Source organism: Rhipicephalus sanguineus, chromosome 10, assembly GCF_013339695.2.
Source record: "Rhipicephalus sanguineus isolate Rsan-2018 chromosome 10, BIME_Rsan_1.4, whole genome shotgun sequence".
NCBI lineage: Eukaryota > Metazoa > Arthropoda > Arachnida > Ixodida > Ixodidae > Rhipicephalus > Rhipicephalus sanguineus.
Genome location: NC_051185.1, coordinates 37,261,397 through 37,278,520, shown reverse-complemented (window position 1 = coordinate 37,278,520; position 17,124 = coordinate 37,261,397). Strand labels below are relative to the sequence as shown.

At 49.0% G+C, this 17,124-nt stretch overlaps 1 protein-coding gene across 2 annotated transcripts in view; it reads left to right on the top strand.

Moving 5' to 3' along the window:
• LOC119371668 (uncharacterized) overlaps positions 1-17,124 on the top strand; it is a 44,680-nt gene that overhangs the window by 16,643 nt on the left and 10,913 nt on the right. For both annotated transcript variants that reach the window (XM_037642111.2, XM_049419911.1), the window contains exon 6: positions 16,516-16,599. In XM_037642111.2, coding sequence (XP_037498039.1) covers positions 16,516-16,599 — 84 coding nt within the window. The remainder of the gene's footprint in view (positions 1-16,515; positions 16,600-17,124) is intronic.

The window sequence follows — 17,124 nt, the reverse complement described above, 5'->3', positions numbered from 1 at the left end:
AATATCCTAGGTGCGGCCTCCTTTTTTTCGTGAATCTCTGTCACCCAGCGTTTACTTTTGCCTTTAATTTTTGCCTCGACCAATTTCTGTACAATGGATTTTTTCTCTAGATATATTTCCCATATTTCGTTGACATCGTCCTGCGGTCGCTTGTCCTTTTTTGCCCTTCTATGATTCCATGATGCTTCACGCTGCTTCTCGATCGCTTCCCGGATTTCCTTGTTCCACCAACTTTTTGGCTTCCTCTTTCCTTTCCAGCAAATAGTTTTCTTCTCTCTCCCTATCTCTTTCGTCATTAGATCTAATAGCTCACTGTACTCCCAGTCCTTGCCTGGTATTTTGCCTACTTCTTCCTCGACTCTTGTGGCTATATTTATTATTTGTTTGTCATTTAAATACGAGGTGCCAGACTTTGATTCTATGTTCTCATTTCCAGTTTTATATCCCATTTGTAATGTTATTCGTTTATGATCACTACCCAAGCTTTTAATCCCCTCCTCGTCTATTCTCATTTCTCTCAGCTTGTGATAAATTCCTTCAGACATGAGACAATAATCAATACTTGACTGTTTCCGACTTCCCACTTGATCTGGCCGTCACATTTAGGCCCCGTGTTAACTATCTCCAGACTATGTTGCTCGCAGAGATCTAGTAATAACTTCCCATTGGTGTCTGAATATCCGTCAAGGTCGTGTATGTGGGCATTCATGTCCCCTAGAAGGATGATTTCGGCCCCATTACCAAATTCCTTAATATCCTCACTCATGCAATCCACTATCTCCTGATTCTTTTCTCTGCAGTTATTTCCCGTCCACAAGTAGGCAACCCCTAGCCACGTTTTCTTTCCACCTACTGTGCCCAAAACCCAGAGGTGCTCTGAACACGTCTGTTTCACTCTAACTCATTTGGCGCCGCGGTGAATTAGCATTCCTACACCCCCACCTTTCCTTTCTGATATGATCCTGTTGCACCCTTCCCAAACATAATTTTCAATATGTGGTGGCTCTTCCAAGTCTCTAAGGTGTGTTTCTGTAACCGCATAAACGCCTATCCGTTCTTTGTTTAACTGCTCCTCAATCTCTAACCATTTTGCCTTTTTTGTGCCACCCTGCATGTTTATGTAACTAATTGCAACACGCGCCTTATCCCTTTTTTTTTAACCTTTTTTCTGGTTTTTCCCAATACTACCTGTCAGAGTCCTGGTTGTTTTCCCTGTTACTAGCTACCCCCGGACTCCTGAAGGGCCCGCGTGCCCCCCAAAAAAAGCTACTCTGCGCGTCCTGCCAGCCGCCAGCCCACCTCATGACCAAGCCTGTTATCGAAGTGAATTCTGTCTCTTTGGAAACCGCCCCACCTGTGCACCTCTATAGTGCCTGCACTATAGCACCTCCCTGTTTATATTTACTACCTCGAAACCCTTCTCTCGACTAATTCGCCATACGATCTATTGTTTGCGGTCGCCAACCGGCTCTTTGCAAGTTGATATTGCGCACTAGGTACTATGCCGGTAGTTGGTGCGTACTACAATTTGCACCTGGGGGGACACGGTGCGCAATGGTTATCGACCCCTTTACCAAGGTCGTCGCTATAGTCGGGTACAAACTTTAGAAAAAAAGCGGCATTTGCACCTTCAAAGGCGGGATGCCAACCGCGCTTCCACCAATGGGCGCGCGGCTCTAGACTGACGTCACGAGCCGGGACGGGCCGGTGCCCCTTCATTCAACACGTCATTTAGCCCTGCCGCAATTACCACGAGGTTACGTCTGTGAGCTTTAGCTGCGAGCTTTTCACTCGCTTGCCTCATGACTGTCCCCAGCGTATGTCCTGGGAATGTTCCTATCGAGACTCTTATCTCCTTTCACCCTTTCTTTGATTGCCTCAGCGCATCGGGCTAAATTTGAGTCACCGGCAATAATGACCCGCTCAGACATTCCTTCTGTATCCTGCATCTGGCTGCTGTCTGGGTGACTAGCGTGTGAGTCACGGCTGCGGCTTTGTTCCCTCCCTCCCTCAAAACTACTTCTCGGAAGGTGGGCCCTGTGACCACTGCACCTGCATTTGCCATGCCTGCTGTTCCCTTCGCCTCTCCCGCACGGGGGGTCGTCTCCCTAATCCTTCCACCGTCACCTGCGTCTTTGTTCCCTTTGACGACCTTCGATAAGCCGTCCTCGGCTGACCGCAGCCTTTCTCACATGGCCTTCGTCTTTTCTCTCTCTGTCGCCAATGCATTCTCCAACTCTGCGATTTTCGCCATGAGCCCACTCTGGACAGCCATCATGTTCTCCATTTTCTCCTCGAATTCGCATTGTCTGCACTTGGCGTCAGCTTCTTCTGCCTTCTCGTCCGCACAAACTTCCATCTTCCAATCTACCCCGCACCCTGAACATTTTACGGTCTTTTTGACCATCGCTAGATCTGTTCACTGATACCCACGTATGAGAAAACTGTCACAAATAATCACGCCGTACTAAATACACTAGCCTAAGTCAAAAGGAACCACAAAATCAATGAACACGCTACACTTCAAGGCACTTGTGCGTGCACGTGCTCAGTCTACGCGCGGACCTCAGCCACGTGGTGGCAGAAAAAAAAACCACAGTAGAAAGTAATACACAAAAAATATACAAAGTAATAAAAAATATACAAACTAATAAACCCAATCAGGCTTTACGCTAACGCCTTATAGAAAGCTACAGACAGAGGCAAGCTCAAATCATGCAAATACACTTATCCGTCGCTGTCGTTCCGGAGCTCTCGAAAAACACGTCCATCCTGCCTGACAGCCACGCGTCCATCCTGCCCCCTCGCGTTCTTTGGTGTTCCCCCTTGGCGCGGCGGGCGAACAGAAGAAAGCGGGGAGAGTACAAAAGAACGCGGGGACCGAACGATTATGTCCTCCCCCGCACTGACACTTTCTAATGATATAAAAAGTCACGGTGGCCGCCATGTTGAGGTACCCAGCGCAGAAAACCTGTCTGTGACGTCACGTGAAAAAGTCCCTAGATTTTCCCCTGTTCTTTCTTAAGTACCGACAACCATTGAAGCGCCGCCGACGAATCTCATTGGCTGACGCTCGTTTTCGGTAGCCATGTTCTTCCTAACTTTTTTCCAGCACCAGGTGAAACGCGTTCCCCGCTCACTAATGACAGGGAGTGGCGGGAGGAGAAAGGCGCGTCGCGTTAGCATATTGTCCGCTGAAAGATGCGTGGCTAATGTACTTAAACGCACGTGGCTTTGTAAATCTTCCAAGTTGGGAAGAAAAGGGCGGCAGACGCCAGCTGAGCTTGAGAGAGTGCCGGGCGAGGAGGCAGTTGTCGGTATTTAGGTAAAAAAAGGAAAAATCTAGGGACTTTAGGTGCCGCGTGTCACCTGCGCAACGTCTCTCTGCAGAGGACCCTTCAGACAACATACGACAAAAAGTAAACAAAGTAACAAAAAGGGGTTCACTGCAGAGTACTTTACCTTTGTCGGTGTATCGGGGTATTATGTCCGTGAACTTAGCTGGGGAGGGCGAGCGAGCATCGTCCAATGATTTCGGCGTCTAAAGGGGAACAGTGAGTGTAACCTCCTCCTCCCCCTCTTTTTATCTACGTCATCGATGAGTCACATCGCCACCTTAAAAAGACCACCTCGCTCACTAACTGACAATCACGACAAGGCTTCTGCCGCGAAGGGACGCTGTGTTTCTCCAATGCTGACACGCTGCTCGAACGTACAGCGACCGCGAGAAGGTGAGCTTCGATGCGATCTCGTTTTGGTCATATCGTTTTAACGAAAGACTTGTGCCAGCTTGCTCGTGGTAGTTGAAGTAATATATATTAAACAGTGTTTAGGGTTAGACAGGCTTCTGCCGCTCAACGTCTCAACGGGCAGTCCGGTGTTACTCTGGCCAGCTGATGGTTGACAAAGTTCTTCAACAGCGCCGAGGACGGAACTAGGAGGTCGGCGCTATCGCGTGTATTGCTTCTTGCGCTGTTCATAAAACATTATCAAGGGACCTTTTGTTTTCGCATAACCTACGCAGGATTTTTGGGATTATAGGGCATGGACGCCGCGTGCGGGCATATTCTTTTTTTTCTTTGCTTGGATGCGTCGTGGTTGAGGCTTAGTTTTGCCACGTGTCGGTAGAGTTCCTTATGGAGCGACTGTTTACATGTGCAGAATGGGCTTTACTGCGGCACAGAGCCAAAAAAAAGGGGGGGGGGGGCGGAAACGTAAGGTTGGCCAGCGGGGACAATAATTCGTTCTGCTGTACTCGGGGACAACTCATCTTGGCAGTGAAGTGAAGGCTACGGAGGCGGGGCTTCCGCACAGTCGTGTCGCTCCGCTAGCAGTACGGCAGCTTGCAGCCGATTCCATTTCTGGTTGCCGTTTTGCTAGCTCGCAGCGTTAACGGGTTTAGAAAACATACGCACGAAGAATGCGTATGGGAGAGAGGCATTTCGATTGTTCAGCGTCACATTTGGAGTATATTTTTTTCTTGGATAACTGAGCGGCAAGATGGTGGCCGCACACGGACCAACGCACGTCAGGGATATGCCATTTTTACTTCTTAAAACAGGCGTGCAGTAGACGTGCGTTGTTTAAGAAATGAGAAGAAAAAAATGATTGTAAAGTGAACAATTTGATTTTACATACGACTTCCCGTAATTGTTTTAGTCTCCAACTAAATTACAGTAGTATTTAGAAGAGTCTGATGTTGGGCCTGCCTGAAAGACGCGTACGCAAGAAGAGAAGTTTTGACGAACACACACGCTGGGACTAGCAGCAACTATTAGAGAGTTTTAGCAAGTTTAAGGCAGTACGGTAGCGTTCCTCCTTTCCCGCTGGTTGTGCTTTTGCCGCTCCCCTTTCAAGTGACAATGCGTACCCCAAACGACAAGTGTCTCGGTAACAATGCATGGGCTGACGGGCAACAATGAGGCGTGACAACCCCACTGTCAAGAGTTAATATACTGTAATTTTTGAAAAAAGCTTTTGTGGTGTTTGGGTGCCTTCACCGGCAAAGGTCGACGACCTGGAAAGTGGTTGCTAGTCGCAGCGTGTGTGTTCGTCAAAGTTTATCTTCTTCCGTACGCGTCTTTTAAGGCTGGTCCCGCCACGGTGGTCTAGTGGTTATGGCGCTCGACTGCTGACCCGACGGTCGCTGGATCGAATCTCGGCCGCGGCGGCTGCATTTTCGATGGAGGCGAAGATGTTGGAGGCCTGTGTACTGTTGTGCCTCAGCACAGAGGCCACAATGTTGCCGACTTTTCAACAAAGAGGGTCCTTGGAAAACGGCGTCTTCGCCCAGCTGGCCCCGACAGCTGACACCAGTCGTCATGCCGTCACGCTGCTTAACGACTGAGAGCAGCATTCCTGAGGGCGATGGAAGGGACAGACAATGGCGCTTCCAACACCTGCGACCGGCGGACGGTCAACAGGACAATGGACGGCTAGAGGATTTAAGAGGGCTCACCAGCTCCAAAGCAACTCAGATTTGAACTTTTTGTGTCCATAGATGGCAGCACTTACACACCATAAAAAGGAGTTAAAGGACCCCTGACAGCGAAATTTTTGTTGGTGACTTTTTTGCTGTAATTTGTAGCTTTGTGTCTGGTAATCTCTAAATTAAATCGTAAATGCTCTAGCGTATCGTACAACTAATTCTAGCGTAGTTAATTGTGACCATTTTAGCATCACTTCAAAACGCCCGCCTAAAAACCACAAGAAACTGGCGCCCCATGCGGGGGAGCGTCAAAGACCACGTGCACTCAAGCTGTGGTGACGTTGACAGCGCGGTTTTCAAATCGGGGCCCCGCGCGTGGTAGAGATTGAAAGTATGTGGGTGCCTCGGTATGGGTTAAACCTGTTAAGCGCGTGTCCCCTCACGAAAACTACCTCGAGAGCAGCCCGACAACAGAGCCAGAGGGGGGAGGAACAATAGGCCTCGCCGGGTGCCAGTGGTCGTATTGTGCACGCGCGCCCCGCAAACCTTCTGTGACGTCCACAATACTTGCTTTACTCGTGGAACGTCACACGGGGCCTCTATCTACGTCATACCAGGATGTCGCAAGGTGCAGCCAACTCAAGTGAGCACTCACGTTTACTTTAAAACCAAATTAAGATATCTTAAAGGCAACGTTCGTCACTAATAATCGGTCAGATGTGCCCCCGTATACAGGAAAGTCAAACAACACAAAGATCTCGAGGTTTCAATTTTGGTGTCAGGGGTCCTTTAAGAGTACACTCTAGGCGTGTAAATCTCACCAGGTCATGAAAGCGTGCGAAAAGGTCATTCCGCGCGCGAAAAGTAGTGCTGTTTGAAACTTGCCCGGGAATGCCTCAAAAAAGGGTGAACGCTCCTATGTTTCCGCCAGCATAGCCGTAGCAAATGCGATGGAGGGGTTTTGCCGCTTTGTCCTCTCCGTACCGTTGCGGTGTAAGCCATCCCCTCCAACTTCTCCGTACCCCACACTGCTCCCGCGGTAACCCAAACAATGGGTAGTGACCTCTCTTCACAGTTCTCTGCCGCTTATTGTCAGAGGCTATGGAATGCATAGCTTGCATTGACGTCACCGTGGCCGCCATCTTTGTGAACAAACTGGTTGAGACGCAGGGTGAACTCTTGCTCGAACGCGCGGAGCAAGAAACGGTGACATCAGATTAGTTCTGGTGCCCCCTCCAACTTCCTGAATGAAATGTGATTAATTGGTATTTACAAGGTACTAGATCTATTATTTTTACGCAGAACCCTCTTATCGCGATTCACAAGTGACTATGCCGTAAAAAGCAACGTTTGTAAAAAAATTCTTTTTTTCGGGCACGGCTTACGTTGTTTTCTCTCGGGGACACTTTGATCTGCTTCTGTGCCATCTAGACAACTTTGGTGATTAGATGGAATGGCTACTTAGAGAACATTACTGTTGTAAGACAAGAGTATGAAGTTGGGCATGTTGGTAAAGCATAACTGATCACGTAGCGCAAAATTTGAAACAGGACGTCTTCGTGCCCCTCTCTTGTCCTGTGTCAAATTTTGCGCTACGTGATCAGTTATACGGTTGTAAGAAAATTCAAAATAAAAGATTTGTACGCTTCTACTGTTTTATTATATTTGTTATCTTGTGCGCTTCTCCCAGATTTATATATTACATACAGCACGCTTTAGGCTAGCGTTTGGAAATTTAGGATGGCGAACGGAAAGAAGTTCGCTACATACAAGCGAGGACAATGTTTAAAAATTACATCGAAGGTGGTCGAACGCGAAGACGGGGTCAGTTCCCGAGGAATGTCCCAGCTTTATCACCCCACGTTGTTACGTTGTGAAAGGAGCACGTGTCGAGTCATACACTTTTCAGTGAATGTTTTCTTTCCAAAAAAACAAAGCTTGTTCTGACCTACGCATGTGCCGTTGGTGCCTGGAAGGACCAGTTCGCGGTAGCCGATCGCGCTTTTTTATCCATTTGCCTGCTCAAGGCAGCAAAAGCATTGAAGTCTCTGCTGCAGGTGCCGCCGCTGTTAGTTTTGCCACCACATCAGATCCCTGCGCGTGCCGAATAGGACGATTAGCTACGGGTAGGGAAAGATCTCTGAGTACCGAGGATCTCTCGCCAACTGCTTAGAGAAAGAGCTGGTAGCCGAAACGCTGTCGAGACGCCGTAAAAACACTGCATTGTGTTTGGGCGACACGCCTGAATTAGCCACGCATAACACAACACTGTCGCGTGGAACACGCACGAGAGATGGCATCAATAATGCATGTTGCTGCGCAAAGGAAACACGGACAAGGAAGTGAACAAGGAAGGAAGTGAGACTCGCGACTGGATTTTATTGAACATAAAACGCACATTTATACGACACAAACCACAAATTAATCTACGCGCATGAGAGGAACCAGCTTTCATTATCGTACAATCTTATGGAAGTATCACTGACGCAAATGTATCTTCTTTTCGTGAGGAAGAAAGCCTCAACCAGCTCACGTGCCAATTGGTTCTGACATAGGAGGCTATGGTTCTGACTACGCCTCATGATTCCCGTTGTCGCCAGCAGAGGCGGTTTGCCACAGGCTGCAGTGAAGAGGCAAATTAGATCCTTGCCCGTTCTTTATCGACTGCTGGTGTTCCCTTAGGCGTTCATTTATACACCGGCTCCTTGTTTTAGAATTTAAGAAAACAAATTAATTTAAACTCTGTGTGTACTAAAACCTAATGTTCGGTGGCACAAAAAAGATTCGTAGTATTGCGTGGAATGAATATATATATATATATATATATATATATATATATATATATATATATATATATATATATATACATACAGCATGTTTGGCCAAAAAGAAAAACGCGAGGATAATGTTTATCAAGGATACAACATGAAGTATAAAACTGTTTAGAAATTACATCTAAGGTGGTCGAGCATGAAGACCGAGTACCGTATTTACTCGAATCTAGGCCGGCCCCGATTCTAAGCCGACCCCCGAAATTCGCAAGACCAGAAAAGTAAAAAAACCTATTCATTGTACTCGAATCTAAGCCGACCCCCCCCCACTTTCGCACATCGTTTTTTCGAAAAAAATATCGGCTTAGATTCGAGTAAATACGGTAACTTGGCGAGGCATGAGCCAGCACCATCTCCCCGAGCTTCCATGTTGTGAAAGACATGTGTCCAGTCATACACTTGACAGTGGCCGCTCAACATCAAATAATGTTTTCTTTCCAATGAATAAAGCTTATTCTGATCTACGCATGTGTATTTGGCGCCTTGAAGAAGCAGTTCGCGGCAGCCGATCTCGCTGCCGCGAGATTTGGCTGCTTGCCTATGGCGTTTCTAAACAGCCACGATGTCGCGCTTCTGCGTATTCCTGACCGACAGAACTGAGCGAAAGCACACGAGCCTCTTGGCTAGTCTCTGCTGCAGATGCCGCCACTGTCCCCCTTGCAACCGCAGTAAATTCCTGCGAGCGCTCAATAGGACGATTAGCTATGGACACGGGGCAGTTTCCTGAGCACCAAGGGCCTCTCGGCACGCTGCTTATATGAAGTGCTCGTAGCCAAAACGCTGTCGCGATGCCGACGCCGAAGAAACGCTGCTTTGTGTTTGGGTCACACACCTGCATTAGCCTCCCATTCCACTTCATTGTCGCGGGGAACACGCTCGGGAGGAAAAGAGGCAGCACAGCCCCCCTCCCCCTACAAAAAACGATAAAAAAAAATACCGAAGCCTGTTTCAAGCTCACTTAGCAAGTCCCTTACTTTTCTACGCAGCGCACGAATACAACCATACGAGAAGCTGGTGGTAGAGTGTAGGATCGCGGAATATAGGCGATACCAGGTGGAGTGGAGCCACGTCGCGCCTCTTAAATATGGCGCGAATTTTAAATCCAGACAAAGTACACACAGAACTTTCAAAGCCTGTAAAATGGAAATCAGGGGCTTGACATGCATGACAATCATACCATAACAATAAGGAAATAAAAAGGGAGGAAATGTTGCGGAAGAAATTTAGATAACTAAGCTATTTTCTTCAGGAGGCAACAAGAAAGAGCGAGACGTTAAAATGTACAATTTTTATGGATATTTGCCTCTGGTTTGTAAAAAAATGAAAGCCCGAGGAAAATATCTGTCCGCAACATTTCCTCGATATACTAAAAATGAATGCAGTGCCGAAAACCCCGTTTAAATCTGACCAAATTTGGGCACGCTAGGGCTTCTCAAAATGCGTCTTTTTTTTTTTTCGGCGTTCAAGGGGTATTCAGACGGGGGAGAAATGCTCGGGGGGTAAAGGCGGAGCCTAGTGACGTCAACTCGCGAGGAGAAGTCTCCACAAATGCCCCCCACTCACACGGACGAGGCAAACGGAGGGGGAGACCAGTGTTACTAGACTACTCTGGTGGCTTGCACCACCCGTTTGACGAGCTGCAGACGACCATCCAGCTGCAGACTGGACACTACAGTACACTGTACTGGACACCCACTGCCGCTCTCTGCAGGAGCAAGTGCAACAATGTGGCCAAACAAGAGCCCGAAATTCCGCCACATCCCCCACCGCAGGGGGATCGTTTGTCCTTTCAGGGAAAACGTCCCCGTCTCCTCCGAGGAGGCGCGGGGGGGTCACGCCCACTCGCTAATCCGTGACATCGCGGTCATGTGATACGCAATCCCCCCGTCTCCCCCGAGCATTCCTCCCCCGTCTGAATACCCCTTCATCTGAGGATCCGGAGTTGACCTTTGAAGCCACGAACCACCTGCAAAGGGTCCTTCAGAGCAACAAAATGGGGTTACTGCGAAGTGCTTTACCTTTGTCCGTGTGTCATGGGTATTATGTCCGTGAACTTAGTTGGGCAGGGTGAACAAGCGTCGTCCAATGATTTCGGCGCCCAAAGGGGAACAATTAAGGGGGCAAACCTCCTCCCCCTCTTTTTAAACACGTCATCGATGAGTCACATCTCCACCTTAAAAAGACAACCTCGTTCGCCGTACTGACAATCACGACAAGTCTTCTGCCGGGAAGGGACGCTGTGTTTCTCAATGCTGACACGCTGCTTGAACGTGCAACGATCGCGAGAAGGTGAGTTTCGATGCGATCTCGTTTGGGCATATCGTTTTAACGAAATACTTGTGCCAGCTTGCTCCTGGTAGTTGAAGTAATATAAAGGGTTAGACAGGGTTCTGCCGCTCAACGTCTCAAGGGGCAGTCTGCATGGTGTTACTCTGGCCAGCTGATGGTTGAAAAAGTTCTTCAGCAGCGCCGAGGACGGAACTAGGAGGTCGGCGCTATCGTGTGTATTGCTTCTTGCGCTGTTTATGAAACTTCATCAAAGGACCTTGGGTTTTGCATAACCTACGCAGGCTTTTTGGGATTATAGGTTATGGAAGCCGCGTGCGTGCATATTCTTTTTTTTTTTGCTTGCTATGGATCCGTCGTGGTTGAGAGGCTTAGTTGTGCCACGTGTCGGTAGTGTTCCTTACGGAGCGACTGTTTTCATGTGGAGAATGGGCTTTTCTGCGGTACAGAGCGAAAAAAAAAGGGGGGGGGGACGCAAGGTTGGCCAGCGGGGACAATAATTCGTTCTGCTGTACTCGGGGACAGCTCATCTTGGCAGTGGAGCGAAGGCTACGGAGGCGGGGCTTCCGCACTGTCGTGCAAGAAACAGATGGTTCGATTTTGCCTCCGATCCGGCGTGCGGCGTACGACGATTCAGCACACACGGGGCGAACGAGCGATCGGCCGTACGCTCCGCCCACATACGGTGTCTCGTCATGCACACTCGGAGGACTTCGTATCCTTGTAATGAAGCACAAAACAAACAACTTTGCACAGCCACGCTTCGTTCTATTTGAAAATAATCACTGAAACTACGCCTTCGCGAACGACAAGCACATCGCTACAGCTCGCCGTGACTCACGACCCCGAGAGGTAGGCCTAGCATGGCGGACGCCGGCCGTCGCCTACGCCGCTCGCGATCACACGTGAGCTCGTCATAGAGCGCTTGTTTTTGCCAACACGATTAAGCTTTGTACTCGCATGTAACGCGTTAGCATACGCTATTAACTTTCTCGACGTCATCGATGTGAAGAGCAAAGGTGGAAGCGAAGCGAGCCGGCTCGCCAAGACGACGGTGTCGCTGTGTTTACCCGCGGAATGGCCTTGCATCGCTGCTCGCGATCTCGCTAGTGGTTTGGAAACGGGCACTGTCTTGCAGAAATGGCACACTTCAAACATCACTTTATTCAATCAGGAATTATTTCACGTCACAAACAAAATGTACTCGATGTTTATCACGCCGCCGCGAGCGGCGATGTCGGCAAATGCTCCGAGTAGAGATGGGTCGCTCAGGAGCGAGCCGGCTCTTTTGAGCGGCTCTTTTAAAAGAGCGGGTGATCCGCGGCTCAGTAAAAGTGAGCGGCGGTTCTTTGGGAAAGGGGGAGAGCCGGTTCTCGCAGTTCTCGCTCGTTCAGTGAGCCGTGCTGAACCAATCTGCTCAGATGCTCAGAGAGCCGGGGATGAGCGTGAGCCGGTGAGCGCATGAGCCGGGTTAAGGTGGCGGTACAGTAGTGCATTGTCGGTAGCCGGTTCTCTCTCGCTCAGTGAGCCGTGTTGAACCTGTTGTTCGTTTAACCGGTCGAGCCGCTTCGTTCGAGTTCGCGTTCCATGATAGAGGTACGCTACGTTAACGATGGATGGATGGATGGATGCTATGAGCGTCCCCTTTATAACGGGGCGGTGACAAGTGTGCCACCAGGCTCGAAAAAAAAAAAAAAGAAAACCTTTACTCTCTTTTTCTTTTTTTTTAGCGTTGGCCTAGTGTCTTTACTTCAATTAAAACTATTTTACTCCAGAAGACAAAAAAAAAACCTTAAGTTTTCAGCTTCGTTCTGTGCCCTTTACGGCAGAATGTCCTTATTTTTTTTCCCCATTATTTATTTTTGTCCTTTCTCTCTAGTTTTCTGCCACCAATACTGCCATTACGCTGGCTTTCACGCCATCTATTGGGGATGACAGAAACTGCCCTTTTGTCCTTGCTCACAACAGTCGCAGCTACAGTGGTCACAGCCAAAACATTGGAGAAGGGACAATCAACGTAGTCGCAGCATCCTCGCCTGTCGTGGACACGCACCACGCTTAAACATGTGCCGTTGTCAGATCCCGGGAGGAGACTCGGCGCTCGGAGGTACTTTGTGACTGCCAAAACAGAGTGCGTCTCCAGAACATTTTGCAGAGGGGTGCATAAGCGAAGGGGGGGGGGGGAGCGGAGGCATCCAGCAGCGACCAGCGCACGCCGCGAAATTCCAGGAGGGGGAAGGCAGCCTCCTTCTTGCCTCCTCTCCCTCCTAGTGTTTTCCCTTCCTTCGTCGATTTAGGGTGAACCGTGAACCGGTGAGCCGTTCAAGTGAGCCGGTTCACTTAAGTGAGCTGAGCCGTTCGGAGCCGCTCACTCAAGTGAGCCGCTTTGCCCATCTCTAGCTCCGAGGCTCCACTACACCGACGCGCCTTGGCTGCCTTGGCCACGGTGACCGGAGCGGCGACATGGAGAGGGCGCCACCAGCGGCGTGACGACACACGTCTCCCGAGCTGCCATTGGCTGCGGCCTTCCGACGGTCCGATGCGGCGGCGAAAATATCTGCCCGGTTGGATACACGCCGGACATGCGATGCGGCGATCCGATGCGATGAAACGTCACAAAACGTCATCGTTCCGGCTGCCGCATCGCCGCGCCGGACGCCGCATCGGATGAAAAATCGTACCGTCTGTCTCGGCCGTTTTGCTTGCGGGCACCGTTAACGGGTTTAGAAAACATACACACGAAGAATGCGAATGGGAGAGAGGCATTTCGATTGTTCAGCGTCGCACTTGGAGTATATTTTTTTCTTGGAGAACTGAGCGGCGAGATGGCGGCCGCACACGGACCAACGCACGTCAGGGATATGCCATGTTTACTTCGGAAAACAGGCGTGCAGAAGATGTGCGTTGTTGAAGAAATGAGAAGAAAAAAATATTGTAACAATTGAACAATTGTTACATTAAAAAATATTGAACAATTTTATTTTACGTAGGACTTCCCGTAATTGTTTTAGTCTCCAACTAAATTTCAGTAGTATTTAGAAGAGTCTGGTGTTGGGTCTGTTGGCACATATAGTTGGGAAAATCGACGAATCCAGCCTTCCAAGACGCGTACACAAGAAGAGAAATTTTGACGAACACACACGCTGGGACTAGCAGCAACTACTAGAGAGTTTTAGCAAGTTACGGAAATAGGGTACACAGATACCAGGGGCGTAGCCAGGGGTGTAGCCCCCGAATTTTTTCAGTTTTGTTTGCCTATATATACTTTTGTGGTGTTGGGATGCCTTCACCGACAAAAGGTCGACGACCTGAAAAATAGTCGCAGCGTGTGTGTTCGTCAAAGTTTATCTTCTTCCGGACGCGACTTTCAAGGCTGGCCCCGTCACGGTGGTCTAGTGGTTATGGTGACCCGACGGTCGCGGGATCTAATCCTGGCCGCCGCGGCTGCATTTTCGATGGAGGCGAAGATGTTTGAGGCCGTTAATGAACCACAGGTGGTTGAAATTTCCGGAGCCTTCCACTACGGCGTCTCTCATAATCATATCGTGGTTTTGGGACGTTAAACCCCAGATATTATCTCTCAAAGCTGGGTTCGTCGATTTTCCAAAGTAGTACTTACTTAAGCAAGGCAAACAAGGAAATTATCGATAAAGTAAACCGGTTCGGGAAACTATTCCTGCTTCCGCTCTGTACACTCTAAAAATAGAGCGAGTAAGAAGGGTGTGTTTTTGTCCCACAACGATAATAGTCACAATGAAGGGACAAAGGGGCAGCGCTAAGACGAACACAAAGGACGAGATGAAGACGGGACATGCGCTGTCTTCATTATAAACCCAAACCAACTCGCCCACTTATCTGTGTTAATGAGTCACCTGTCGGGGCGATAATGCCTTTCCTCGCATTATCGCCCCGCGCCCGGTACTTCCAGGTAACGAACGGCGTGCGTGTTATCAACGTAACATGGTATTCTTGACAGGAAAGTGGCGAGCGCCGAGTTTTCAAGGAAGGAAAGGCATTCTACTCGCTTCTACGGGCAACCTTGAGTGCTGCTGAAAAGAAAGACCAAGGTTGCTCGCAGAATGACGGAAGTGACGTATGTTGCTCGTCCTGTTTCTTCCCGAATCCGCGAATTGGGGGGCGGAGCAAGTGATAAATCCTGCTCCGGACCGACGAGATAAAAACGCCATCAGAAAAACTTTTGAGAAACCTTTGCTGGTGCTCTTGCGGTTTCACTGTGAAGGGGAAGCTTACTTGGAGCGCGAAAATACAGCCTCTGAACCAATTTTTGGCTGGACAGCAAACTTTGCAGGAAAGCCTATTTACAAAATTTTGGAATCTGCATTCCGAACTCGTCAGTTTCGGTGCTGCACTGGATTTCGTGAAGCCTTGTTCGTGTCAGGTGTTCAGTGACTCCGAAATATAATCAACGGTTACCAGTTTGCTTGCTCTCCCCTATGTATTCGTGTGTGTGTGTGGGGGGGAGAGGGCGTGGTAGGAACTCCCCATTCATTAAAAGAAGCCGCTTCTCCCTAAAGGTAGCATGGTACTGCGTCGGTTCGTCATGGCGGCAGGAAGGACTAGGTAGGTGTCGAGCGGAAGCACATGGGCCCCGTGAGGGAGAGATGGCCGCGCCTCATGTCCACGGCAGCCATTCCATTTTCTTTGCGCACCCGCCGGTTTTATTGCGATAGCAATTATACGGAAACTCCAGGCGCGTTTTTGCCGTCGGCGTCGCCGTCATGTCCCGCATATTTTTTAAGTTGCGATGACATCGCTTCGTGCCTCGTGTGTGTTATGTGCGAGTGAAAGCGTACGAGGGCAGCCGACTATCGCGCCTCAAGTGGACAGGAAACGCGCTGGCTCTCTATCGTCGCGCGGAACGGCTCAAGAATGTGCTGTGCGGGGGTGGGGGGGGGGTTGTCCCGGAGGAGGCGGGGCTCCGGCAGGAACTGCGCACTCTGAGCGGTCGCGCGCGCCCTATCTCGACCGGGATTAGCCCACGGCTCACATCTTTGTATGTGCAGGGCCCTGACAGCTCAGTTTGTTTTGAAGCAATTCTCTCTTTTTTTTTTTGCTTGAATCTTGGGGAGGTTTTGGGCAGTACCCGTTCCGTCAGTGATGAAAATTGCCCTCACGGTGGATGAATAGATGCGGAGGGTGTAAAGGCAAGACATAGGATTGGTATAGTCTTTCTATGACCTCGTAACTCTCCCAGTTCATTTGGATTTATTGCCTCTACAAAGGAGCTCATCACATGGCCATGTTTCTCTTTCACCCAGTGGCATAGCCAGGGGGTGGGACACCGGGCCCGTGCCCCCCCTCTCCCTCGAAATTTTTTTCTCCCATGGGATACAGAGCATAAAATGACACTTGGCCACACTTAAGGCCCGAACACACGTACGCGTTGCAGCGCGTCAACGCGTGACTTTTTGACGCGGCGTCACGCCCTCTCCCTATGGGGAGAGAGGGCGCGCGGCTACGCGAAGCTGCGCGTCCTCCCTCTCCATAGGGAGAGGGCGCGACGCCGCGTCAAAAAGTCACGCGTTGACGCGCCACAACGCGTACGTGTGTTCGGGCCTTTACCTGCCTGGACCCCATGTCGGACCAAAAGGGTTCCCCCCCCCCTCCCTTTCCGCAAAGAAATTTCTGCCTACGCCACTGCTTTCACCATATTTCTATTGTTCACAGAGGGAACATTTCACAGCTTAGCGCTACACGAATCGCTTGTCTGGGTGATACAGTTTGTTTGCAGTGCTTGCCATTTACTTTTTTTTTATTGCTGTGATACCAGTTCATTTGCAGCTCAAGTAGGGGAAGTAAACTGAGTGATTGAGTGTGCGTGGATGCACAGCTTGCATTTTGTGTAGCCACATGCAGGGCATTTTTTGTGTCCCACAGTCTTAAGATGTAATTAGTATATGACACCAGGAACTTTGTCATTGAAACGTTTCATGGTTTGTGTGTTTTCAGTCACGAAGAGGACATAAACTCTGACGAAGAAGACGCATTCAAAGCCCTGATATCCTACGGACTGTCTCTGAAGGAAAGCCTGAAGTGAGTAACTTAAACCTAACTTTTTTTAAAGACATTTGTATGTGGTGATTTTGATCTCAAAGGACTTCAGAGAGTTTTCAATATGTGTGGACGATAAGCGCACCCGAATGATTGTCAGGGATACAGTATACTAGCGATGTTTCAGTGTAACATGACAAGTGGGCCAACTTTCTTATTTTTCATCCGAAGTAATTTTGTGCCCTTAAAAGGAGTGTTGACCGTAATGTCTGACCTATTGATAGCTTTTGATGTCTACGCTACAGAATATAGAGGATGTTTAAACTAACTTGGGTAAGTATACTTTTTAATTTAGCGCACTCTAAAGAAAACCTGAAAAAAAATAAACAGGGCAGCTGTCTTAGCATAGTTGAAATAATCCAACATTGCTGGATAAATGTTACATCTTATCTATTGAATATTTTTGTTAGTTACTATTTTTAAGGTTAATTAAGAAATCTTTGTTAATTACCCAGCATATTGGAATTTGCAGTCATCTTAGCATGGATGAAATATTGCAACATTTCA